Source organism: Mobula birostris, chromosome 1 (genome assembly GCF_030028105.1).
Source record: "Mobula birostris isolate sMobBir1 chromosome 1, sMobBir1.hap1, whole genome shotgun sequence".
NCBI classification, from domain to species: Eukaryota; Metazoa; Chordata; class Chondrichthyes; order Myliobatiformes; family Myliobatidae; genus Mobula; species Mobula birostris.
In genome coordinates, this window is record NC_092370.1 from 111,305,082 (window position 1) to 111,332,362 (window position 27,281).

At 41.9% G+C, this 27,281-nt stretch overlaps 1 protein-coding gene across 1 annotated transcript in view; it reads right to left on the bottom strand.

The window, feature by feature from the left end:
- LOC140198917 (unconventional myosin-Id-like) overlaps positions 1-26,803 on the bottom strand; it is a 133,080-nt gene extending 106,277 nt beyond the window's left edge. The window contains exons 1-6 of the mRNA XM_072260163.1: positions 26,632-26,803; positions 16,602-16,810; positions 9,259-9,352; positions 7,387-7,552; positions 3,456-3,509; positions 292-387 (exon numbers count right to left, since the gene is read on the bottom strand). Coding sequence (XP_072116264.1) covers positions 292-387; positions 3,456-3,509; positions 7,387-7,552; positions 9,259-9,352; positions 16,602-16,810; positions 26,632-26,726 — 714 coding nt within the window. The 5' untranslated portion in view covers positions 26,727-26,803. The remainder of the gene's footprint in view (positions 1-291; positions 388-3,455; positions 3,510-7,386; positions 7,553-9,258; positions 9,353-16,601; positions 16,811-26,631) is intronic.
- Positions 26,804-27,281: the final 478 nt, after the last annotated feature.

The following is a 27,281-nucleotide window of genomic DNA, read 5'->3' on the forward strand; positions in this document are numbered from 1 at the left end:
AAGTCTTGGTACATATACTAGGCATACATGCTTCATGGGATGTAGATATATTCCTTCTATCATCAATTCTATCAAGGTCGTCATCTTAGTGACATTGATCTTTCAAGTTCCTGCTGGAAATGTGTTTGGGAATACTTCAGATTAACTTGGTCCTGATTAAGAAACGTACTATGTCGGAGCCAAATATCTAACTTGTGTATGTGACTCCAGCTATTGCATGATATTAGAAACTTATAATTTAGGTCGGCAAGGTAACTGCAATACCGAAGCATTCATCCTGTGTCTACTTACATTGGCAGATGCTCCCTCTCTGGTGAATACGTATTCAGTGGTGTTTCTCTGCAGGTGCAGGGATTTCAACAGTTCATCAGAACCACCCAGTAAAAGCTGGAAACAGCAAGACAGATGAAAAGGATTTATAAAAAATACATTTGATCCAGTGTGCAGGATTAATGAGTGCACATGATTAATTCTTTACAAGGCACCATTTTTAACACACAATTTAAAGCTTGTTTAAATGGGGCAGACTCTGAATTAAATTGAAATCTGGAATGTATATAATATGCAAAACTTTCTCCCTGACATATTTTGAAGACATTTGGCAATTTGATACAAAAATTTGAAATTGCGAACCATCTCCCTTTCTTTTTAGTTTTGTTCTTGAATCAAAAGCAAATTTGGAAGTCCGCATCTATCTCGTATCCTAAGGTGCCCTGCCATTTTAGGATCAAGCAATGAATGAAGTGACATGCAGCCTAATCAAAGCAGGGTCTCAAGGTCCCTTCATGGTCGGATATCCAGAATATTTTTAAAACAATCCATCAGATTTGTGCTAAATTCCCAGACCTGTCTACATCTGAGAACAATGTTCTGGCAACAATGTTGCACTAACTATGATAAATCAATGTCCAACTCTAAAAATATATTCCATAGCCCAAATAGTCTTTGAAATGTGTAAAGGTATAGCAAGCCACGTACATCCTAAATGTGGTAGGAAATGAAACCACATCATCTTAGCTAGACAGTTTATTCTTATAACTGTTAAAACTCATTGTGAAAAGTAATGATTTAATGCTGGCTTTTGCAAGTCTAAGTGCCCATTTGTTCATTTAATTTTCCTGAACACCCAGATTCCATAAATTTAACACGTAAAGCACTAAATTATAAATAATAATTCCTACTGTTCACTTACCATTTAGCTCGAATTTCCACCTATCAGTCAATAGTTGGCAGCTGCACATTGTTCATGGAGGGAGAAGGATGTTTGGGTGCAGCAGCCGTGACAACCAGAGGAAGTGGGGTGTGTTTGAGTTCAATTGATGGCAAACCAAACAGCTGCAAATAGAAACCTGCAGCTGAGTGAAGCCTCCATTCCAGTACAGCCTGCATCTGAGGGAGTCATCTTCAGTTCTTCAACACACTACAACTGTTAAGCAGCTAACTTGGCTTCTTGGTATGGTGCCTTCAGTGGTACAGCTTACTCTCAGGGTTGCCCTGTGCAGTCTTGAAACTAAACTCATTCTTGAACCAGTGACTTCTCTACTCTAGGATAAAAAGCAACTCTGAACCAAGCCTCAGATGCTCATTCAGAACTAAATACCTCACACCAATAGCTTATTCTTTTTAATCTTCTGTGGTTATTTCCATAAGTTTCTCCAGCTTCTAAGGGATTCTAAAATATTGAATACCTAAGATGGGCCCTCATGAAGTGACATCAATCAGGGGTAGAAGATGTTAGCCTCCACAACATATACAGCAGATTAGTGTTACAAAGCCCTGATTGTTGCTTGGAATGCCTTCCTTCGGCTTAATGATCCAGCTCCCTACTGAAGCTAAGAGTGTGGGTTCAACCCTTTTACGTATAGTTAATAATGACTTACATCTGGCATTTATAAATGAGAATATTCAGCACACCTCTTTCCTGAACGCAAAACGGGAAGGGCTCCTTTCGACTCAAGAATGCTGAGGTCAGGAGGGTTGAGAGAAGTGAACATTGCCAAAACCCTGTCCTGGTCCAAACATACAGATGCCACGGCCAAGAAAAAACACAAATGTCTCTACTTCCTCAGGAAGCTAAAAAATTTGGTATGTCCTCCATCGACCTTTACCAATTTTTATTGATGCATCATAGAAAGCATCCTATCTGGTTGCACCACGATATGGTAATTGCCGTACTTGTGACTGTGAGGAACTGCAGAGAGTTGCCTTAGGTAAGCAGCCAGCATAATCAAAGACCGCAGCCATCCCAAGTATCCCGTCTCCCATTAGGCAGATGGTACAAAAGCCTGAAAGCATGTACCAACAGGGGCCTGGACAGCTTCTACCTTGCTGTTATAAGACTATTGAATGGTGGGCTAGTGCGATAAGATGGACTCCTGACCTTATAAGCCAACTCAATTATGGCCTTGCAATTTATTTCTACCTGCACTGCAATTTCTCTGTACCTGTTACACCTAGTTCGGCAATCTGTTATTATTTTACATTGCACCACCTCAATGCAATGCTGTAATGAATTAATCTGTATGAACAGCACACAAGACAAGCTTTCATTGTATCTTACCAATTCCAATTACCAGATTCAAATACCCTGTAACAAATCATTTTACCTCTAGTCGCACTGCCCCTCTCATCCTGCCTCCTCACTTCACCCTCCCAGTCTCCTCTCTCTCTCTCTAGTCTTATTAAGATCAGAACAGCTGAGGACTTCTGTGAAGTTACCTTTTGGCTTTTCTTTAAACGCTCCTTGCCTATTCCCTGATCATCGCATTATCTATATCTGCAAACTTCAGCAGTCTTCAATAGAAATGTGAAATCTGGAGCCAACCACTGAGACTGTCCAATTCAGCTATTATGACCCCGGTTCCAGAATTCTCAGGCAGGGCAAACATCCTTATTAAGCCTTTTTATGAATACTGTGTGCTCTGATATCCACCTCTTTTCCGAACTCTAGAGAAAAAGCCTTGGCCTACTCAATTTCTCCTAATATGTCAAAAACACCAGCAGTCTGCAGTGTTCACTGTAATACTTCTAGAACAAGTACCTCCTTGTTTAGATAAGGAAACCAGAACAGTACACAACATTCTCAATATGGTTTGATCAAGAGGCTGTATATTTATAATAAAATAGCTCTACTCTCATGTTCATACTTTCTTGCATTAAAGGCCAACATACCAGTCACCTTCCTAACTGACTCTGCACCACATGGTAGCTTTTAGTGACTTGTGTGCAAGCATGCCCAGCCTGTTGGAGCCTATTTCCCAACTTGTGTGTGCTGTTCCCACGCTGCAGTTTGCTCTCTCTCCCAATGTGGCATTTTGCTGCCATCTTTTTGCAGGAACCATTCCAATCAGAGCGTCAGAACCAACAGTCACCAGCCACCCTTTGGGTTCTGGCCTTTATTACTTGAAATTAATACACTGGGTAAATAAATCAGACAATAGCAGATCACTTATTACCTGATAAAATGAATGGAAATTCCTTTCCCCTTTTTGTTGCACAATAACTCGCGACTAGAGAGAGAGAAACAATATTTTGTAAGTCAAGAAGAGGGTCCATGAAAATTAACAGCAATATGCCCACCAGAAAATATTAAGATGTACAACGTCCACTAGAACAAGGAAATAGAAAGTCATTTATATTAGTGAGTCATGGAATATTGAATACAGTAAAAGGTCATTAGAGTTCACACTGGGTACGCAGTTCAATTATCACCTTCTGTTTTTATCTAACTCCAACAGTCTTTCTGTTCTTCCTCATCGGATTGCTTGGTCTAATACAGTTAACTCATTCTCCTTAAACACTTCCTTTCTTAATAAGTTCCACCTTCTCAGTACCCTCTGCTTAATGAGCTTTATATTGAATTCCCTATTTGGCATTCTGACCAAGTGGGGAAACGTCTCTATGTATCAAAGAAAAGAACATATTTCATAGGGTCATGGAGGAAACAGGCACTTCAGCCCATCGAGTATGTGCCAACTATCAAACATCCACTTTCATTATTTGTACATGAATCCAATTTTACTCTTCCCACATTTCCATCAAATTTCCTCTAAACCACGCCCCCCCACGTCCCTGGGATGCAGAAGGAAACTGGAGTTCTCAGGGGATACCACAAAGACACAGGGACAAAGTGCTAACTCCATACAGGCAGCACACGAGGTCAAGGGTGAACTCGATCACTGGGGCTATGAGGAAGCAGCTCCATGAGCTGCATCACCTTGGTCGCTTCTTCCACAATCATGATTACATCCTTTCCAGCTTAGCAGAGAATCTATCAGGAGGACAAATTCACCATCGTCTGGGGCATGAGCCAGAGATTTTTCAAGATTCAAGCAGACGTTCTCCATTTGTAGTTTCTAGGATTGGTGTGCATGCATTGACGTCTGCAGCCTGCTGGGTCTACATCAGAGTAAAAATCCCATGGAGTGGGATGGGCTGGGGTGGGCGGGTGTTGCTGAGCATCTACGCTAGCTCTCATTCCACTGTGAAACCCATTCCATAAGATCACCATTCGTCTCTCAGGTTACCCTTCTAGAAGCATGTGTACCCACTATCTTGTTCTTTGAGCTGGCCATTCCTGACCACTATGTCTCATTCAGAACAGCTGTGTTAGAACACCTGAACTCATGCATTGTCTTAAAGAAAGACAGCTGGAGCTCTGGGCACCGAACTTCATACAGGGAATCTGAAGTTGCCTGTGTGTGACCGCATTTAACATAAGAAAACTATTCCACACCAATTACCACATCATCTTAACGGAGCAAGGTCTAGACCCAGTGACAAGGGCTTTAAGGAAAGTGGAGTCAAGTTCTGCTGCAAGATGTTTATTATCATACATAGAGATGCCCACATGCACGTTCATACATTTGCATGCATACACAGCCACCGACGCACACACATTCAGAGTGTCACACTGTTGGAAAGACATGATTGCACTGGAGAGGGTGTAGAGGAGATTCACAAGAACGTTGTTGCTTGGCGCAGAACATTTCAGTTGTCTGGAGAGAGATTTCAGAATGGGTCTGCTTTCCTTGAAGCAGAAGAGACTGAGATGAACCTATTGTACACAACTAAGCAGAGGTGCCTAAAACTAGGATAATGGGTAGAACATTTAAAGGGAATCTAAGGTATCTTCCACTGAGAGGATAGTTATTATCTCATTGAGTCATGGAGATATAGAGATTGGAAACTCCCCAAGCCCCAATCATCTGTGGTGACAAAGGTGTCTTCCTGAGTAAGATCCATTTGCTTTCAGTTGGTCTATTTTCCACTAAACCTTTCCTATTTATGAACCAAGCCAAATATATTTTAAATGCTGTAATTGTACTACTTCTACCTCTGGGAGCTTGTTCCATATACCAACCACTCTCTATGAGAAAGGTGTACCTCAAAAATACTTCAAACGATTTACCTTAAAAACAATATCCTTTGGTTTTAGCTGCCTCTATCCCAAGAAAAGGGCTCATCATTCATCTTATTTATGTCCTTCATGATTTTATATACCTCCATAAGGTCACCTCTCAGATTCCTTCACTCAGGAAAAAAAAACACATATCCAGTCTCTCCTCATACCTCAAGCCCTCCAGTCCTGTTAACATCGTTACTGCACCTTTCCAGGTTAATGACATCCTTCCACTGGCTAGGCAACCAGAACTGCATACAATTCTCCAAATACAGTATCACCAGAATTTTGTACAGGTGTAACATGGCGTCCTATTTCTTGTACTCAAATGCACTGCCTGAGTGGGTGTGGAAATAGCGACTCTCTCAACATTTATCTAAGAGGTAACTAAATGAGCAGTTGAATGGCCAAGGCATAGAAGACTATGAATAAAGTGATGGTAGGTGGAACTATTATAGATAAGATAGATAGATAGATAGATAGACATACTTTATTGATCCCGAGGGAAAATGGGGTTCATTACAGTTGCACCAACCAAGAATAGAGTATAAATATAGCAATATAAAACCATAAATAATTAAATAATAATATGTAAATTATGCCAGATGGAAATAAGTCCAGGACCAGCCTATTGGCTCAGGGTGTCTGACCCTCCAAGGGAGGAGTTGTAAAGTTTGATGGCCACAGGCAGGAATGACTTCCTATGATGCTCAGTGCTGCATCTCGGTGGAATGAGCCTCTAGCTGAATGTACTCCTGTGCCCAACCAGTACATTATGTGGTGAATGGGATACATTGTCCAAGATGGCATGCAACTTGGACAGCATCCTCTTTTCAGACACCACCATCAGAGAGTCCAGTTCCATCCCCACAACATCACTGGCCTTACGAATGAGTTTGTTGATTCTTTTGGTGTCTGCTACCCTCAGCCTGCTGCCCCAGCACACAACAGCAAACATGATAGCACTGGCCACTACAGACTCGTAGAACATCCTCAGCATCATTCGACAGATGTTAAAGGACCTCAGTCTCCTCAGAAAATAGAGGCAGTTCTGACCCTTCCTGTAGACAGCCTCAGTGTTCTTTGACCAGTCCAGTTTATTGTCAGTCCATATCCCCAGGTATTTGTAATCCTCCACCATGTCCACACTAACCCCCTGGATGGAAACAGGGGTCTTGATGGCCAGCATAGAATAATGGCCAAAAGGTCTGTATCCTTGCTGTCCAAGTCTATCACTGCATTGCTCTACATGTAATTAAACCCGCACATGGATGCCTGTCAGCTTCCATTCACTTATACACAAGAGGTGTTTAGACACCGATGTCCCCACCTTCTGCCTTCTCCTGACTATCCTGTTCATCCATCATCTGAGAAAGCAATATTGATTTTTTCCCTCAGGGCTGTGGAGTGAAGGAGGGCTTGAGGTTGATGGGAAAGAGGCAGAGGATGGGGAGGAACAGTGTAGGAGAAAAGGAAAGAGGGTCCAAAGGAGAAGATGTGGAGTGTAAGTTTTGGAGAGGGGTGGGTGGCATGGTGATGTGAGAAGATAGGAAGTGCTCAGGTGCTGATATTAAGTTGAGGATTATAAATTGTGAGGGGAAAGAGAAAAGCTGTAGTGACACAAGGAGAGACGGAAAGTGAAAGAAGAGAGGCAGTGAGGAGATCAGAGAAAGCAAAAAGTAGTGTTTGAGATAGATGATATTATTATATCTCAATGATATAATGCATTATTATATTATCATTATCGTATTATGAGCGGCCTCGAGATATATGAAGTAACAGGAGACAGACCCATAGATAGAAAAGAGCAGCAAATGTGTGAAAACCACTGATAAAATGAGTAAGATATAGCCAACTAGAAGAAGTAAAGAATGGTCCTTAAAATGTTTTTAAGAATTAAAGCGAGATATTTATGATGTACAGTGTACACTGCAAAAGCAAATTGAGGGTCTGTAACTCTAAGGAAAATAAAGGCATTGTCTTACTTTCTCGAGCAAATAATTGTTGATATGTCCACCAGTGGGGTCTCCTTTGAAGTCAAAGTTGATGTCCATGTACTTTCCAAAACGGCTGGAGTTATCATTCCGATTTGTCTTTGCGTTCCCGAACGCTTCTAGGATGCAGTTTGATTTTAGCAATGTGTTTTTCACACTTGAAATGTTCAGGGGTTGGCAATGAAATAAATAGAATAGATGGTCAGATAAAAATATTCTTCTTTGAAACTACAAATAACACAAAGGTAGCATCGACCTCAAAAACTGAAAATGAATCTCTTAGTATTAATTTCTGTTGCCAGCAGGAAGCTTCTCAATTCATCTGCCAATCAACTAATTTCATTCCTACTCCTAAATATAAAGTAGGACAACCTCATTGCTTTGCCAAGAACATGTTTTAAATAGTAGCTTTAACATTATGTAATATTTCAAAAACCTTCAGAGGAGTGTTAGCAAAGTCTAGTAGAATCAAAGAAGACAAAAATGTTAAGTGGAGATCTACAGTTCAGACAAAGAAATATATCAGTCATTCTGTTGTGTTGCATAATGTTCATGCACGCTACACAGTGGAAAGTTTAAAGAAAGGAAAACATTATCAAATACTTTGTGTACCCGGTGCACACTTCCAGGAATTAGATCCAGGTACTGCATGTGAATTATGCACATATTCACACAGCCTACAAGGTGAAATCAAATGTAGTGCTTTAAAGTTAACGAAAGCATTAATATTTCAGTGTTTTAATGCATTCTTTTCAGCACGTGATTGGAGGATTGAAACAAACATCCAAAACTTGGTACTCCTACACCGAATATTCAATCATGTTGCACTGCGCAGTTACATTTCCAGGCTTAAGTCCCTTGTTCATACTCCTGTTTTCCCATTCTTGATCTTAAATTCTGGAATCTTTTCCCTGAACTTCTCCACATTGCTATGTGAAATTTAATCTCATAATGCTCTTATATTAAGTATTTATCTTTGCAGATTATTGTTAAATATTTATCTTGCCAGAACAACACACTAGTCGCTCCCTGGATCATTTCTCCGTAAGCTTGCAAATTTTTCTTCACCATATATTTACCCCATTTTATCTTGAAGGTTGCAGGAAATGTAACTCCTTTTGCAGAGAACGTATCTCGATTCCAACAACATGCTGCGCAAAATCATTTATCCTGAATCATTCTTAACTCTCTTCCTTTTATGTCATACTGCAACTTCTAGTCCTCAACCTCTCCACAAGCAGAACAATCCACTTTGCCTCATTTTTATTTTACTTATGCTAAATCTTCCTTTGTCATCTCTTTTCAAACAGTTCCAGATTCTCAACTCCTGCCTTGTAGCAGTAGTCCTTCATTCCCAAAACAATTCTCATAAATCTGGACTCTCCTTCTCGAGTTCTCACGTCCTCCCTATAATGTGGCGACCAAATGCTAGGAAATGTAGAGGAGGAGGCTTGAGCCAAACACAGAGCAGCAGAGACAATTTAACAGTGTGCAACAACTTTACTTCTGCTTAACAGTGAGTGAAAAACTGCTAGATAACAAGCCACAAGGAGACCACTAAGCAAGAGAGAACAGCTACTTAACACGACAAGACAACGGAAGGCTAGGATCAACTGGTTGAGGACGGCTAATTCATATGAGTCAACAAGGATTGTGGATGAGAGCTGGGTTTAAATAGGCTGCAGGTGGAAACAAGTGGCAGGTGACTCTTCGTAGCAGGCTGGAGACCGAGAGAAGCCTGCACGTGCAGGCCTGACTCCAAATAAAACTGCCATAGCAAGATTCAAGGTTGTTTAATGTCATTTCGAGTATGTAATTGTAAAGGAGAAAGAAATAAAAACAGGGCCTGTGACTCGCTCTTACCTCTCAACATCTGCTCTCTGACTGGGATTGGTGATGGCAGCAATGTACTGCATTATGTACTTACTGGCCTCCGTCTTGCCAGCACCACTCTCACCTGAGAAGGAGAACAAGTAAACATCCTGTTTAATTCAGAGTCTACAGCATAGACAGTTAATTTTTGTTTCCTTGAAACTAGTAACAAAATAGAGGTCAGATGTCAGATCATTGCAATATAAAAACCCATCAAACTGGGTTTGCGTCAACCTTACTCCAGTTAATAACACTCTCATCTTTGAGGCAGATGGTTATGCATCCGAGAAGCCCCATTCCATACCTGCTGATCAATATCCAGCTCAACAGTTTTATAAAGAGCTTAATGAGGCTGTACCTGCCCACTCAGTTGTATCGGAAAAATCATGCAACAGCCAAAGAAATCAAAGGAATCAATTGGCCTGGGACAGCAATTTTTTTTCTTCCTTCATTTGTTCTTGAATTGCGCGTAAGGAATCACAGCTAACACTTAATTGTTTCTTCTGAAGATAGCTTGTTTCTTCATGTCACAAGGCATTTAAGATGGTGGGAGAATTGTCAGTCAGATTGTGATGATAATAGATTTCCTTTACTATTAGAAAGCATCTCTAAGTAAAATTCAAGATGTGTTATTTTACAATAAACGTTCTAGCATTGCTGGTATTGGTATTGGTGTACCATCGTCACATGCACGTAGATAGAGTCGTTTGTGTCATATCATGTCATACATACGTTCATCAAGATAATAAAAAGACAATCAGAATGCACACGTAGTGTTGGACTTACAGAGAGGATGAGTGCAGGTTGACAAATAAAGTGCAAGGGCCGCAAAGAGTTCATCTTTCAGCGTATGAAAGGATCGCACAAGAGTTTGATAACAGTGAGATAGAAAATGTCTTTGAGCCTGGGGGTACATGCCCCTAAACTATTGTATCTTCTGCTTAACGGAGGGGCAGGGGGATGAGAGAATGACTGGGGCGGTAGGAGTCTTTGATTATGTTGGCTGCTTTCCCAGGTCAGTAGGAACTGTATGTAAGCACCCTGAATTCTCCTGTGTAGATGATAGTGGCTCTTTATGAACAGTTAATAAGTGTGGGGAAGCTGTTCCCATAATTTTGGGTGTTGAATATGGGGAATTTCACCCAGTGACAGTGGATGAATGATGATGATAATGTGTGACTCAATGGAATCTGAAGAAAATGGTTTTCTCGTGTGCTCTGTACTCTTATCTTTTTAGTGACGGAGGTCATGGATTTAGGAGAAAGGGATGTATTGGGCCATGTTTGCAAGTTTGATAATACTGTCAGAGAGTATTTTTACCAGAATAAGGAGCATTTAAGATGACATATCACTATTCTTCACCTCAATGCTGTCAATTCTTCAGTGTTATTTTGTCATAGATGAGACTCTCAAAGGAAATAAGTTTAAAACAACATTCCCCGTGGGAGCAGGATGAACAGAACTGTTCCTCCAAATCCCTTAAGTGCCTTTAATCCTCTGCAGCTGTCTATTCCTCTCTGAACTCTTCACAATGTATCAGACCCTCATCTTGTCCATCAGCCTCTAAGGCTTTTGTTGCATTGTAGGAAAGCAGCTTTGGGCATTCATTCTCCTTATTCCTATTTGCCGCATAGCTGACAATTTTTGTGTTTGGTCAAAAGTACTTAAGTAGTTCAGATCTGATCATTTTCCCAGCCGCCTGTTAGCCATATATCCTACATTTGGATACATTATGTTCTTGTTTTTTATACAATGCAATTCTTTCATAAATGAATTAAAGTATCTACATCAAAAGGGGTAGTGCATATTTGCAAAACAAATGCACTTAATATTGAACTTTCAAGTTCAGTCTACTAACTGTGTTCCAGTTGGTTGTATAATTTTACAAAGTTGGCTCATCACGTCTTTCCTACTAATTGCATCACTGTGTGTCCATACTTAGAGAAGACTCTATCCGTATATGTGTGAATACCAGTCGATTTATGGTGAGACAGTGAGAACATAGGACATAGAACAACGCAGGACAGGAAAAGGCCCATCAATCCTCACACTTGCGCCAAACATGATGTTGAATTAAACTGCATGCACATGGTCCATATCCCTCCAGACTCTATGTATTCACGTGCCTATCTCAAATCCTCTTCAGCATCACTGTTTTATCGGCTTCCACGTCTACTCCTGGCAGCCTGTTCCAAGCACCTATCACTCTCGGTGTGAAAAAACCTTGTCCTGCACATCACCATAAAACTTTGCTCCTCTCATCTTAAATACATGTCCTCTGGCACTTCTACCCTGGGAAAAAATTCTAACCATTTACCCTATTAATGCCTTTCATAATCTTATGAAATTATGTCAGGCTTCAACTCAGCCTCCATTTCTCCAGAGTAAACAATCCAAGTTTGTCCTCGTAGCTCGTATCCTTTAATGGAGGCAGCCTGGCAAAGTCCTTCTGCACCCTCTCCAATTCTGCCTGTAATGAGGACAGTAACCTGGAGTGGCGTATCATTTTCATGCTTTTGAAATCAATGCAATGACAATCAGTTGAGATCTGACAAGGATGAAGGATCAGTGATACCAGGTACCACAAGGAGACAATGCAAATAGTGATCTGCCTAATATTTACACAGCTGGCTGGAAAACTATCAAAAAATCTAATGAATTTTTTGCCTACATATCACAGGCACTGGAATTCAGTCTAGCTGAAGTAAACATTAAAAGACAGAGATTAAGGAAAAGAATTAGTCCACTCTGTCCCTTGTGCCTGCTCCTATGTTCAATAATATCATGTCTGATCAGACTGTGATCTTTCTGCCTATCTCAATAACCATTCCCTCCTCTCTGTTTTTCCATTCCCCATTCTAGTTACTTTCTCACCATTTCCCTTTTCCTCATCACTCATCACCTCCCTTTGGTTCCCCTCCTCCTTTCCTGTCTTCCATGGTTACAGCCCTCTCCTATCAAATTTCTTCATCTTCAGTCTACCCTTTCCAACATCACCTCCTCCCTTCTTCCCCCAGACACTGTCCTTCAACTCATCTGGTCTCACCTGCCAGCCTACACTCCTTTCCCTCTCCCCTCCTTCTTATTCTGGCTTCTGCTCCCTTCATTTTCAGTTCTGCTGAAAGGTCGTGAGCCACTGACATCAGCGCCGGACTCTGGAGCGAAGGTTACCGAGTCCGAATCCAGTCGGGCTGCTCCCGGGCACGTTTTCCATCCGTGCCCAGTTGAGTTTCGGGCTCGCAACTCGGACTCATAAAAAAAAAGCTGCTCTGTGAGAAGGACGTGGGGACCACTCACAGAATCTTTCCTCCAAGACAACCACTCGAAAAGTGGTCGCCGAGGCTCTGGCAGAGCGTGGCACCCACGAGAAAAAAGGTCGTGGCCTGAAACGCGAACCCCTGCAAGATGTCAGGCCCTGATGGTGTACCTGGCAGGGCACTGAAAACCTGTGCCAACCAGGTTGGAGTGTTCAAGGACATCTCACTGCTGCAGTCAGGGTTTCCCACCTGCTTCAAAAGGTTCTAATCACACGAGGGGAGCAAGGTGAGCTACCTCAGTAACTATTGTCCTGAGCACTCACATCTACTGTGAAAAAGTGCTTTGAGAAATTTGTCATGGGTAGAATTACCTTCTGCATGATCAAGAGTATAGATCCATTGCAATTTGCTGAGAACCACAACAGGTATGCAGCAGATGCAATCTGACTGGTGATTCACTTGGCTTTGGATCACCTGGACAACAGCTATACCTATATCAGGCTGCTGTTTATTGATTACAACTCAACACCATCATCCCTTCAGCACTAATCAACAAGTTTCAAAACCTGGCCCTCTGCAACTGGATCCATTCTGCTCCTCATCAGGAGACCACAGCCTGTGTGGATCAAAAATAACATCTCCTCCTCGTTGACAATCCATGCAGACGAACCTCAAAGACGTGTGCTTGGCCCACTGTTCTGCTCCTGCTATACCTATGTGGTTAGGCACAGCTCAAACACTGTCTATACAGTATTGTACAAAAGCCTTAGGCACAAATATATATTGCTAGGGTGCCTAAGACTGTGTATTATAACTTTCCAGTTACCAAATAACACTTAATATTATTACAAATAGTATTTGTAATACAAACCTAATACAAAGCTAGGTACCTATATTACTGTTCCCAACCACCTTCCTATTTTAACCAATATACAGTATTGTAAATTCACCGATGACACAACTATTATCAGCAGAATCTCAGATGGTAACAAGGAGGCGTACAGGAGTGAGATACATGGCTAGTTGAGTGATGTCACAACACCACCTTTGCAGTCAATATCTGAAAGATCAAGGAATCAACTGATTGTGGACTTTAGGAAGGGGAAATTGGGAGAATGTACACCAGTCTTCATCGAGGGGTCAGCAGTGGGGAAGATGAGCATCGTAACGTTCCTGGTCATCAACATCTCTGAAGATCTGTCCTGGGCCCAATCCCAAAGAAGCCACACCAGCAACTATACTTTATAAGGAGCTTGAGGAGATCGGGTATGTCACTAAAGATTCTAGCAAATTTCAACAGACGTATAGTGGAGAACATTTTGACTGGTTACAACAATGTCAGGTATGGGGGCCTCGAATGCAAAAAATTGAAAAAAGCTGCAGGGGTTGTAGAATCAGCCAGTCCATCATGGGCTCTAGCCTCCCCACCACTGAGGGCGTCTTCAGTAGCTGGTGCCTCCAGAAGGTGGATTTCATGATTGATTCACCTGTACTGAATACTCAAAGGGTTCGGCTACATGGGATGTGCTATTGGATATATGCAATTCTGCAAAGTGACCTGTCTGCATTCAAAATGTTAGACTTAAGTAGGTGATTATAGCCATGTAGTTAACTATTTATTGTTGCCTTTGTATTTAGGAAGTATAAAATATTGTGTGAGGAGATATTGAATATTCTCCAGAAGATCTGCTGTTCTGAATAAAGCCATCTCTGTATCTCCCCATTTCTATATATCCCAATTACAGCTCCGCATGGCTTGATTTAGTCAATCACGGCAGATATCAATGACAATTGTGCTGAATGATGGAAATGAACAAAAGGGCCATTCCCGTTTCCATTGTAACACTGCAGCTATCAATTATCTTTTGTGCATTACCATGCATTCAGAGAACAGATTTGACAGCTCAGGGTTGGGCATCTGAAAACCTTTGAGGGTCGTCAACAACAATTAAGTAGAGCTAAATTTGCAACCATGCAGCCTGGCACATCCCCGGCTCCACAACAGCATCACACCAGCTCAGGTTCAGTGAAGCACATGCCAGCTGGGGAGCAGTTCAAAGCATACACAAGACTAGGCAGCCAACCAGATGAAAGTGCAGCACAGACTGTATGGAGGTCATGGTGCTCTGTAGCAGTTAGTGCAATGCTGTTACAACTTAGGGCATTACGGAGTTCAGAGTTTAATTCAGTGCTGTTCTGTAAGGAGTCCCTGTACATCCTCCCTGTGGAATGTGTGAGTTTTCCCCCAGGTGTTCCAGTTTCCTCCCCAAACACGTACCGGGTAGGTTAATCGGTCATTGTAAATTGTCCTGTGATTTAGGTTAGAGTGAAATTAGGGTTGTGGGGTTGCTGGAGCAGCACAACTCAAAGGGCTGTAAGGGCCTACTCTGTGCTGTATCACTAAATAAAGTTTTTAAAATAAAAGATTATCTATAATACAAGCCACAGAAGCAACATGCTGTGGATGGTTTACTGCCTGTAGCATGTTGGTCAATGGAGAAGACTTCCATGAACTCTACAATCCCTGTGAATGGCAAGCCACAGCAGCTGAGTGCACGAAAGGAACTTGCAGCCACCTGGATTGCCCAGCGGATGATTGTTAACTTGAGTAATTGGTAAATTGGTAATTGCCTCAAATTCCGTCCAGCCACTGCAGCAAGACGGAAGTCAGATTTCAGCTGTTTGATCCAAATAAAATGATGTCAAGAATTGAGTGAAGCCACCAGCTGCAGCAGCAGGGACCAGACAATATTCTGGCTGAAAGGCGGACGCTGGGTGACAGATGTAGCTTCAGAACAGCTGTACCATTGGCATTTAGAGGACAATGTGGTCAAATATGGTCCTGTTTCTGTTGTCACAGAATTTGAAATTTGCTTTACCCTGTTGCCCACCCTGAACCACCCACACTCCCAACTTCTCTATATTTTTGTCTTCAATACCCAGCGGTTAACATTGATAAACTTAGTGAAACAGTAGTGAACACAACTTTACAATATCACAAAACACACCAAAAGGCAAATGATTCACGTCATCAATAAAAATACACTAATGATTTCAATATTTATGTTAGGACTCAATTCTTCTCAACCATTGAATCACCACTGACGGTGGTTTCAAGTAATGTGAATATAAATAGTCTACTCTGAAAGTCTATTTTAAATCCTCCGTGGTCCTATCTCTCTTTTTCTCCCTTCCTGTATTCGAAAACTATCACATTAAAAATAACTTTGCCTCAAATTACTTTACTTCCATGCTATATCACACATGTCCCAGAACCAGCATGTAGGTACAATCACAAAGAAAGCACAGCAGTGCCTCTACTTCCTTAGCATTTCGCAAAAACTTCAAAAGATGTGAGGTGGAGAGTATATTGACTAGCTGTATCACAATCTAGCATAGAAACACCAAGATCCTTGAGCGGAAAATCCTACAAAAAGTAGTGGCTATGGGCCAGCCCCATCACGGGTAATACCCTCACCACCACTGAACACATCTACGTGGAACGTTGTTGCAGGAAAAGTAGCATCCATTATCAGGGATTCCCACCACCCAGATCTTCTTGCTGCTGCCATCAGGAAGAAGGTTTAGGAGCCTCAGGACTCACACCACCAGGTTCAGAAACAGTTATTACCCCTCAACCATCAGTTCTTGAACCAATGTACATAACTTCACTCAACTTCACTTGCCCCATCATTGAAAAGTTACCAGAACCTATGGCCTCAATTTCAAGGACCCTTATCTCATGTTCTCAATATTTATTACTTAATTATTTATTATTATTAATTATTTATTTATTTATTTATTTTTGTATTTGCACAGTTTTGTTGTCTTTTGCACATTCGTTGAAAGCCCAGGTTGATGCAGTCCTTCATTTATTCTATTATGGTTATAATCTTGAGTATGCCTGCAAGAAAATGAATCTCACGGTTGTATATAGTGACATATATGTACATTGATAACAAATAAACTTTAAACTTTTTGACTTTGAACATAACACACCTGCTCTTTCCAAGAACTGATAGCATGATGTGGATAGCCTTGGATATAATGTGAAGTTGCCATATCCTTAATTCTCACCTGATATTACAATGCAGGTATCCTTTGATCTCCTCTTCATTGCTTTGTAGGCTGCATCTGCAATAGCATACAAGTGTGGTGGTCTTTCATATAGTTCCCTTCCCTTGTAGTGCTCAATCATATCTCGCCCATATAAATCAATCTGCTGATAGGGATTTACTGAGACAACCACCTCTCCGATGTAGGTGTAGATTCTATTCTTATCAAACCTATAGGAGAAGAAGACAATAAAGTAAATTGTTACTTAACGATCTTTGTGGCAATAAATTCTCTTTTAAAGGTTTGCCTACCAATATAACCTGCTTAGAATATAAAAAAACGACAAGGTCTTGTAATCCACATGCAGTTAAGATTTATGCTTATCATCATGCTAACATTACATCTTAATTTATTTTATCTCTACCTTTGTAGATCACAAGATCAAGGATACCTGTGAAGATAGAAAGCTGTTTGACCTATACTAACGGACCCAACAATCCTTCATTCTCTCCCTTCATCTAACTATTAGTCAAATGATTTCATGGTTTAACTTTCACCACACTTTCAATAGTCAATGAACTCTTAATCATTTTGTATGATTCATTTTGGAGAACCATTCCATAGTAATCTTGTTTCAATCATCTAACCTTAGAAAGTAAAGCTTTAGAAAGGATGCAGAGGAGATTTACCAGGATGCTGCCTAGACTGGAGAACATGTCTTATGAGGAAAGGTTGAACAAGCTCGGGCTCTTCTCTTTGGAGTGACTTGTATCAGATTTTGAGAGGCATAGATGAGTGGACAGCCAGTGCATTTTTCCTAGGGTGGCAATGGCCAGTACCAGAGGAGATCTATTTAAAGTGAGTGAAAGAAAGTATAGGGGAGCTGTCAGAGGTAGTTTTTTTTACACAGAGTATGGTGGGTGCCTGGAATGCACTTTTGGGGTGGTGCTAGAGGCTGATACAACAGGGACATTTAAAAGACTCTTTGATAGGCACATGGATGTAAGAAAAATAGAAGGTTATGAGCTGTGTAGGAGAGAAGGGTTAGATTGAACATGGAGTAAGTCGGCTGAAGGCCTGCATTGTTCTGTACTGTTCTAAGTTCTAAGGAGTCTCCTCTGTGGGCTGAAAATCAAAATTCTTTCCAGCCTTTAGTCTGCCTGTAGATTGGGGTCAATATCTTAGTATAGATAACTGACTGTTTGTAAGACACAAATCATTTTTGTAGTTATAGGTTACTACTAGTGAAGTGTTTTAGGGACAAGTCCTGAGACCTATCACATTTTACTGTCTATATTAATGAGTTGGATGAATGCACCAGGACTAATATAACCACTTTTGCCACCAATGCAATGCTTAGTAGAAACCGAGTTATGAGGATACTGCATGTATTCTGCGAAAGAACGGAGTGGTTAGGTAACGAGACAGAATGGTGTTAATGGGGTTTGATATGGGAAAATGTGACATGATTAACTTCAATGGAAAAAAGGGAGAAAAATGCAGAATCCTTTTCACATTATGAGAAGCCAGTTAATTTTGGTGTTCGGAGAAACATGTGTCTTCTTGTTCATAAAACACGGCAAGTTAGCAAGACAGATGATGTCTTGGTTTTTATTGACCAAACTGCAATGGCAGAGTTTGCAAGCAGAATAAACACTTGATGCAATTCTACAGGGCTTTCAGGAGACCACATTTGCAGTAGTGTGTGCATATTTAATCTTTTTATTTTTAAAAAAAAGACTAGTTGGGTTTTTATTAGTTGAAGTTATAAGGGAGAGCAGTGGGCACATGCATGAAATTGAGCCACCAACCTGGCAAAGCTGCTACAACTGACTATCAAATAGCATACAAAATAGCAAAGGCAGAAAAACGATACAGATGACCACTGCTGCAACTGGTTGGACTTTTGCAATCCGCTGTTGAATAGATGTGAATAATTAAACAGTAATAGGAGGAAAAGGTATGTCCTCAGCAATGGAAGAGTGCAACATATGAATCCTAAAGACAAGGCTGAAGCATTCACAACATGGTCAGCCAAAAATGCCAAGCCATCACGCATCACAACAGACTTCTGAGATCTGCACCATAGGTCCTGATGGGACTTGTCTGCAGAACAGGAAATTGCTTGGGTTAGTAGTACTTAGCAAGAGCCAATTTTTAAAAAAGCAAGGTGTAAGCAGAGCAGCCATTGTTGGAGTGAACAGTGTTAGAGGGGTCAGGTTTTTAGTCGAGAACAGGTGCAGTCTAGAACTTAAGTGGAGGCAGGATTGTAGTTCAGGCAGTAGAATTGCTCCTTAGAGACGTGGGATTTAAAGGTACCTATTGGTCTCCCTGATGACTACATCTGCAGGAAGTGCACCCAACTTCATCTCCTGACTGACAAGCTCAAGGAAATGGATCTGGAGCTGGAGACATCCAGGAGGCTTAAAACTTCATAGATGAGACTTTTAATGAGGTGATCATACCCAGTGTAGGCTTCAGATAGTATATGGGTAACCACCAGGAGAAGTAAGGGGAGTAAACAATCAGTGCAGGATTCTCAGGTGGACATTCCCCTCGGCAAAAAGTTTACCCCTTTGGACACTCCATGGGGGGGTGGGGGGTAGGGGGATCAACTGTCAGAGCACAGCCCCAGCCAGACAGGAAGGGTAAAGTCAGGCAGAGTGATAGTGATAGGAGACTCAATAGTTAGGGGGATGGACAGCAACTTCTTCTACTTCCTGGGCGTGGCATCATCGCTGACAACCTTAATGGCAGTTGTCATTGAAAACGCCAATAGCAGCAGATTCTGTGGCTGTAGAAGACTCTCAAGAGGGAGAGTGAGCAACCAGATGTTGTGGTGTATATCGGCACCAATACTGTAAGTAGAAATGAGGAAGAAGTCTGGCTCAGTGAGTATAGCGAGTTATGGAAGGTGTTGTAGCAGGACCTCAAAGATAGTGATGCATACAGGGCTGAAGGTGCTACGTTTGAATGCGCAGTATACTAATTAAGATAGATGATCTTGTAGCATAGTTGCAGATTGGCAGGTATGGGCACCACTGAGTTGCATTGAGAGATCATAGTTGGGAGGTTAACATCCAAGGATAGATCTGTCAAAAGGACTGCCAGGTAGGCAGAGGGACTGCGGCAGCTTTGTTAGGAAAAAATGAAATCAAGTCCTTAGAAAGAGGTGATATTGGATTGGAATATGTAGAGTCGTTGTAATTGGAGTTAAGAAACTACAAGGAAAAAAGACCCTGATGGGAGTTATTTACAGGCCGCAGAATGGTAGCCAGGATGTGAGATATAAATTTCAATGGAAAATAGAAAAGGCATGCAAAAAGGACAATGTTACAATAATCATGGGGGATTTCAATATGCAGGTAGATAAGGAAAATCATTTTGGTGCTGGATCACAAGAGAGGGGTTTGTAGAATGCCTAACAGATGGTTTTTTAGAGCAACTTGTGGTGGAGCCCGCGAAAGGGAAGGCAATTCTGGATTAGGTGTTGTGTAATGAACCACATTTGACGAGGGAGCTTAAGATAAAGGAATCCTTAGGAGCCAATGATAGAATTCACTTTGCAGTTTGAGAAGGAGAAGCTAAAATTGAATGTATTAGTATTATAGTGGAAAGAAGGGAATTTCAGAGGTATGAGAAAGGAGCTGCCAAAATTGATTGGAAGGGGATACTAGCAGGGATAACAGCAGAACAGCAATGTCTAGAGTTTCTGGGGGTAATTTGGAAGATGCAGGGTAGATACATCTCAAAGATGAAGAAGTATTCTGAAGGGCGGATGACAAAACTGTGACTGACAAGGGAAGCTGGAGACCGCATAAAAGCAAATAAGAGTGTACATAATAAAATAAAAAATAGTAGGAAGGTAAAGGATTGGACGCCTTTTAAAGACCAACAGAAGGCAACTAAGAAAATCATTAGGGGAGAAATGATGAAATAGGAAGGTAAGCGAGACAATAATACCAAAGAGGATTGCAAAAGTTTTCTTCAGATATAATAAACGAAGCTGGGTGGCAGTGTTAGCTGTGAGGAGGATGCTAAGAGGATGCAGGGTGACTTGGATAGGTTGGGTGAGTGGGCAAATTCATGGCAGATGCAATTTAATGTGGATAAATGTGAAGTTATCCACTTTGGTGGCAAAAATAGGAAAACAGATTATTATCTGAATGGTGGCCGATTAGGAAAAGGGGAGGTGAAACGAGACCTGGGTGTCATTATACACCAGTCATTGAAAGTGGGCATGCAGGTACAGCAGGCGGTGAAAAAGGCAAATGGTATGCTGGCATTTATAGCAAGAGGATTTGAGTACAGGAGCAGGGAGGTACTACTGCAGTTGTACAAGGCCTTGGTGAGACCACACCTGGAGTATTGTGTGCAGTTTTGGTCCCCTAATCTGAGGAAAGACATCCTTGCCATAGAGGGAGTACAGAGAAGGTTCACCAGATTGATTCCTGGGATGGCAGGACTTTCATATGAAGAAAGACTGGATGAACTGGGCTTGTACTCGTTGGAATTTAGAAGATTGAGGGGGGATCTGATTGAAACGTATAAGATCCTAAAGGGATTGGACAGGCTAGATGCAGGAAGATTGTTCCTGATGTTGGGGAAGTCCAGAACGAGGGGTCACAGTTTGAGGATAGAGGGGAAGCCTTTTAGGACCGAGATTAGGAAAAACTTCTTCACACAGAGAGTGGTGAATCTGTGGAATTCTCTGCCACAGGAAACAGTTGAGGCCAGTTCATTGGCTATATTTAAGAGGGAGTTAGATATGGCCCTTGTGGCTACGGGGGTTAGGGGGTATGGAGGGAAGGCTGGGGCGGGGTTCTGAGTTGGATGATCAGCCATGATCATAATAAATGGCGGTGCAGGCTCGAAGGGCCGAATGGCCTACTCCTGCACCTATTTTCTATGTTTCTATGTTTCTATAAAGGGTGAAAGAGAAGCAAGAGTGGATATTGGAAGGCCGGAAAATGACACTGAAGAGGTAGTTATGGGGGACAAAGAAATGGTGTACAGACTTAATAAGTATTTTGCGTTAGCCTTCACTGTGAAAGACACTAGCAGTATGCCACAAACTCGAGAGTGTTGGAGGCAGAAGTGAGTATAGTTGCTGAAAAGTCTGAAAGTAGATGAGTCAACTGGACCAGATGGACTACACCCCAGGGTTCTGAAGGAGGTAGCTGATGTGATTCTGGAGGCAATAGTAAAGATCAGTGGGTAGGAAGATGTTAGAGTCCATTATTAAGGAAGGTGTTTTGGGATACGTGGAGGTGCATGATAAAGTACACCAAAGTCACTGAGGTTTCCTTAAGGGGAAATCTTGCATGGCAAATTTTTGGAATTCTTTGAGGACATAACAGGAAGGATACACAAAGGAGAATCAGTGGATGCAGTTTTCTTGGATTTTTAGAAGGCCTTTGACAAGGCGCTGCACATAGGTTGCTTAACAAGATAAAAGACCATGGTATTACAGGAAAGGTGCAAGCATGGATAAGAGTTACAAAATACACGTGGACTAAGATGTTAACTGGCCTGTGCTATCACCAGTGGGATCATCAGTTGATCTGCCACCTGTCTTCAGGAGTTTCGGTCCGCTTATGATCAAGACTCCCTTGAGGTGGTGGGCCAGCAGTGCTAAAGCACCACCTCCCACTGGTGAGCTTAAAAACTTGGCATCTGCCTCTATCAGAGTTGTTGGTCACTTCTATCCAACAGATAGTCTACTCTTCAGGTGTCTATGCAACTACTGAAGGGTTTGCGAGATATGTATACACTGTCTGACTATCTGCCCCTCTGGACATACTTAGTCCACACCCATGCTGATCCTTTCTCTGCTGCCTCAGTTACAGCCCTGCTGGTTGACTTGATCTCTCTTCTAGTGAAGCCAAGGTCACGCAGCCACTTCTGGAGAGTGAACGCAATAAACCCACGGCAGCCTACTTCGAATGGATAGCGTGAGACCTTCCACCCTCTGTCTCTGCACTCTGATCTTAATTCTGTATACTTGGTTAACTTGTGCTCATGGGCTTCATCGATGTTGTCTTCCCAGGGGACTGTGAGTTCACCAATAACCGTTTCTCTACTGGTGTCAGACCATACGATAAAAGATTGGCTTACTGGCAAGAGGCAAAGACTTGGACAATTTGAATGATGGAATTGATGGCATTGTGGTGAAATTTGCAGGTGATACAAAGACAGGTGGAGGGCCAAGTACTGTTGAGGAATCAGGGAGTCCACAGAAGAACTTGGGCAAATTGGGAGAATGGGCAAAGAAGTGGCAGATGGAATATAGTGTACGGTCATCTACTTTGATAGAAGGAATTAAGACTTAGACTATTTTCTAAATGGAGTAAGTTCAAAAATTAGAGGTGCAAATGGGTCTGGGAGTCCTTGTGCAGGACTCCCTAAAGGCTAACTTGCAGGTTGAGTCAGTGGTAAGGAAGGCAAATGCAATATTAGCATTCATTTCAGGAGACCTAGAGTATAAGAGCAAAGATGTGATGCTGAGGCTTTATGAGGCATTGGTGTTACTACACGTTACATATTGTGGACAATTTTAGGCTCATTATCTGAGAGAGGGTGCGCTGGCATTCAAGAAGGTCTAGAGGAGGTTCACGAGAATTACCCCAGGAATGAAAGGGTTAACATATGAGGAGTGTTTGATGGCTCTGGGCCTGTACTCTCTGGAGTTTAGAACAACGAGAGGGGATCTTATTGAAACCAGTCAAAAATTGAAAGGCCTAGACAGAGTGGATCTGGAAGGGATGGTTTGTGTAGTGGGTGAGTCTAAGACCAGTGGGCCTAGTCTCAGTGTACAGATATGTCCATTTAGAACAGAGATGAGGAGGAGTTTCTTTAGCCAGAGGGTGGTGAATTTGTGGAGATCATTGCCACAGACAGCTGTGGAGGCCCGGTCATTAGGTATATTTAATGCAGAAGTTGATAGGTTATGGATTAGTAAAGTTGTCAAAAGATATGGGAAGAAGGCAGGAGAATGAGGTTGAGAGGGATAATAAATCAGCCATGATGGGCTGGCTGAGCAGACCCAATGGGCTGAGTGGCCTCATTCTGCTCCTATCCGTTATGGTCTTATAATAGAATCCAGTTTTCAATTAATTCAAACAACAGGAATTCTGCAGATGTTGGAAATTCAAGCAACACACATCAAAGTTGCTGATGAACGCAGCAGGCCAGGCAGCATCTCTAGGAAGAGGTGCAGTCGACGTTTCAGGCCGAGACCCTTCGTCAGGTCTAACTGAAGGAAGAGTTAGTAAGAGATTTGAAAGTTGGAGGGGGAGAGGGAGATCCAAAATGATAGGAGAAGACAGGAGGGGGAGGGATGGAGCCAAGAGCTGGACAGGTGATTGGCAAAGGGGATATGAGAGGATCATGGGACAGGAGGTCCGGGAAGAAAGACGGGGGGGGGGGGGGCGGGGGAGCCCAGAGGATGGGCAAGAGGTATATTCAGAGGGACAGAGGGAGAAAAAGGAGAGTGAGAGAAAGAATGTGTGTATAGAAGTAAGTAACAGATGGGGTACGAGGGGGAGGTGGGGCATTAGCGGAAGTTAGAGAACCTCTGGGTTCCCCACCCCTCTCCTTGTCTTTCTTCCCGGACCTCCTGTCCCATGATCCTCTCATATCCCCTTTGCCTATCACCTGTCCAGCTCTTGGCTCCATCCCTCCCCCTCCTGTCTTCTCCTATCATTTTGGATCTCCCCCTCCCCCTCCAACTTTCAAATCTCTTACTAGCTCTTCCTTCAGTTAGTCCTGACGAAGGGTCTCGGCCCGAAACATCGACTGCACCTCTTCCTAGAGATGCTGCCTGGCCTGCTGCGATCACCAGCAACTTTGATGTGTGTTGCTTCAATTAATTCAAGTCACTCCACGTGGAGCTTATATAGAGAAGAGATGAAAATGCTCAAGGTATGGTTATTAATTTTACAGATGACACTAAAATAGAAGGTATCATAAACAGTGAAGGTGGTTAGTAAAAATTGCAGGAGATTTTATTCAGCTAAGGAAGTGGACCATGGAATGGCAAATGATATTCAATCCTGATAAATGCAAAACGGTGAATTTTAGGAAGTCAAATCAAAGTAGGACTTTCACAGTAAATAGTAGAGCCCTGGGAGGTGTTGTAGAATAGAGGGACTGAGGAGGACAACTAATAACTCCTATAATATGGCATCACTGGCAGATGGGGTGGTGAAGAAGGCATCTGGTTTGCTATCCTTCATCAGTTGAAGTTCAGCGTTCAAAGTAAATTTTATTATCAAAGTACATATATGACACCATATACAACCCTGAGATTCAGTTTCTTGTGGGCATACTCAACAAATCTATAGAATAGTAACTATATCAGAATCAATGAAGGACTGCCCAGCTAGGGCATTCAAAACGAGTGCAGAAGACAACAAACTTTGCAAATGCAAAAAGTAGAAACAATAATATAAATAACTAAACAATAAGTATCGAGAACATGAGATGAATAATTCTTGAAAGTGAGTCCATTGGTTGTGCAATGAGTATTGGAGCTGGGACATTATGTTGCAGTCGTACAAGATGTTGGTGAGGCCAAACATGGAATATTGTGAAATTTTTCACTTCCTTTTTATAAAAAGCATTTAATTAAGCTGAAAAGAGTGCAAAGAAGATTTATAACAAAATTACTAGGACCATGACTGAGTCTGATGTTAGAAGGAGATGTTAAGAGGCTAGGACATTTTCATTGGAGCATAGGAAACTGAGGGCTGTCCTTAGAGAAGTGTATGAGATTATGTGGGGCACTGATAAGGTAAATGTGCAGTCTTTTTCCATGAGAAAATGTCCCATAAACTAGAGGGCATAGGTTCAAGGTGTGAGGGGAAAGATTTTAAAGGGATCTGACAGACAACTTCTTTGCACTCAGGGTGGCACGTATATGGAATGAGCTGCCAGAGGAAATGTTGAGATAGGTACAGTGACAACATTTAAAGACACTCGGACAGGTACACGGATATGAGAGGTCAAATAAAAGCAAATAGGGTTATCTTTGTCAGCATGCAACTGTTAGGCCGAAAGGCCCATTTTCCTGCTGTGCCACTCAACGACACTACGGCTCGTTATCAATAAGTAGCTGAGAGCGCAAAGTAGGACAATTACAATGGTAGTGGACAACATCTCTGACTTGGCACTGAAAGCCTGTGGGCAAGAACTAGCCATGCCTCTAGCAAAGATGTTTCAGTACGGTTACAAATGGCATCTAACTACCAGTGAGGAAATTTGACCAGATGTGTTTGCTCAACTGTCACAAAAAAAAACAGACAAAACCAATGTGGCCAATTATCACCCTACAGTCAAACATAAGCAAATCAATGGAATGATGTCACTCATTTCCTGTAACCTGTTCACCAATACTTTACACTTTATACTTTTTACTTTATTGTCACCAAACAATTGATACTAGAATGTACAATCATCACAGCGATATTTGATTCTGCGCTTCCCACTCCCTGGATTACAAATATCAAATATTAAAAATAGTAAAAATTAGGGGATTTTGCCCTGCCTTCGTTAAAGTCCCCCGCTGTTAGGATAGGATTTTGACTCTGGATCAATGGTAGCTCCAGGTCCCGTAATTTAACCTCTACTCCACCATGGTCCATGTCATGAGAGTACATTCTCACATTTCTGGAGCGGAGTTTGAAATATCATGCTGACTCAGAGTCAGTAAAGTAACTATGGTTAAGTGCCTTGGTTATAAATTTAAAAAATCATTAAGCCCATTGGATTTCCCCTTTGAAACTAATTTCCCCAGGTAGACATTCAAGTATAAATTTAGCTGTCCTACAGTCATTAATTTCATACCCTATTTAGCATTATCTTGTCATACTGTCTTTTGGATTTGACTTAAAATGTGATGTATTAAGAGCATTTCAGTGCTTCTCTTACATATCTCACATGTTCTTTCCTGACTTTGTACGCTATGACTTCATCCTGACCCAGTGGAAAGCAGCACTGATCTCTCTTCAAGTTCCCCTTTGTTTCACCCATCGGCTCCACCCTCACTCACCTCACTTTCAAATTTGCCAGGAAGTCTTCCGTGGTGAGATTGTCCAAGAGGACGAAGTCGGCTTTGCCATACTCCAGGCTCTCCTGCTCAGCCATTCTCTTTGAAAAGCTGGGTGTGAACCTGCCGCCTAGGAAGTGGTACGAGCTCAGCTCTGGCTTCTTCCTTTTAATGCAGTATGATACTCATCCGGAAGTCAATGACTTCCAATCAGCTGGGAAGTTCCTCGCACAGTCACGACATGTGGTTACGTACCATTTCCCCTCAACCACCTTAAGTCACTGTTGTTTGACATGTATAAAAACTATTGAATTAAGAACTTAAAGCAACGCTAAATTGAAGAGTTTTATTTTATGTAGGGTTTTCACCAGGTAATTTTAATATGCAATGTTTATTTCTGCTATTTTGTTAGCACCTTATCACTCTTGTTTGAATCAAGCAGTTATGAACTCAGTGACACATGTGAGCTTTAAGCACATAACCTTCAGTACTGACTTCTGCAGTGTGGGCAGAGCATTACTGAGGCAGCAGTGCACTGCAGAATGAGTGCTGCACTATGGGAGCAGCAGAGCTGTATGGAGGGAGTGGTCCACTCTGCAAGGTGCTGTCAACCAGATGAGATCCTGGACTCAGACCTCCATCGCCCCTCATAG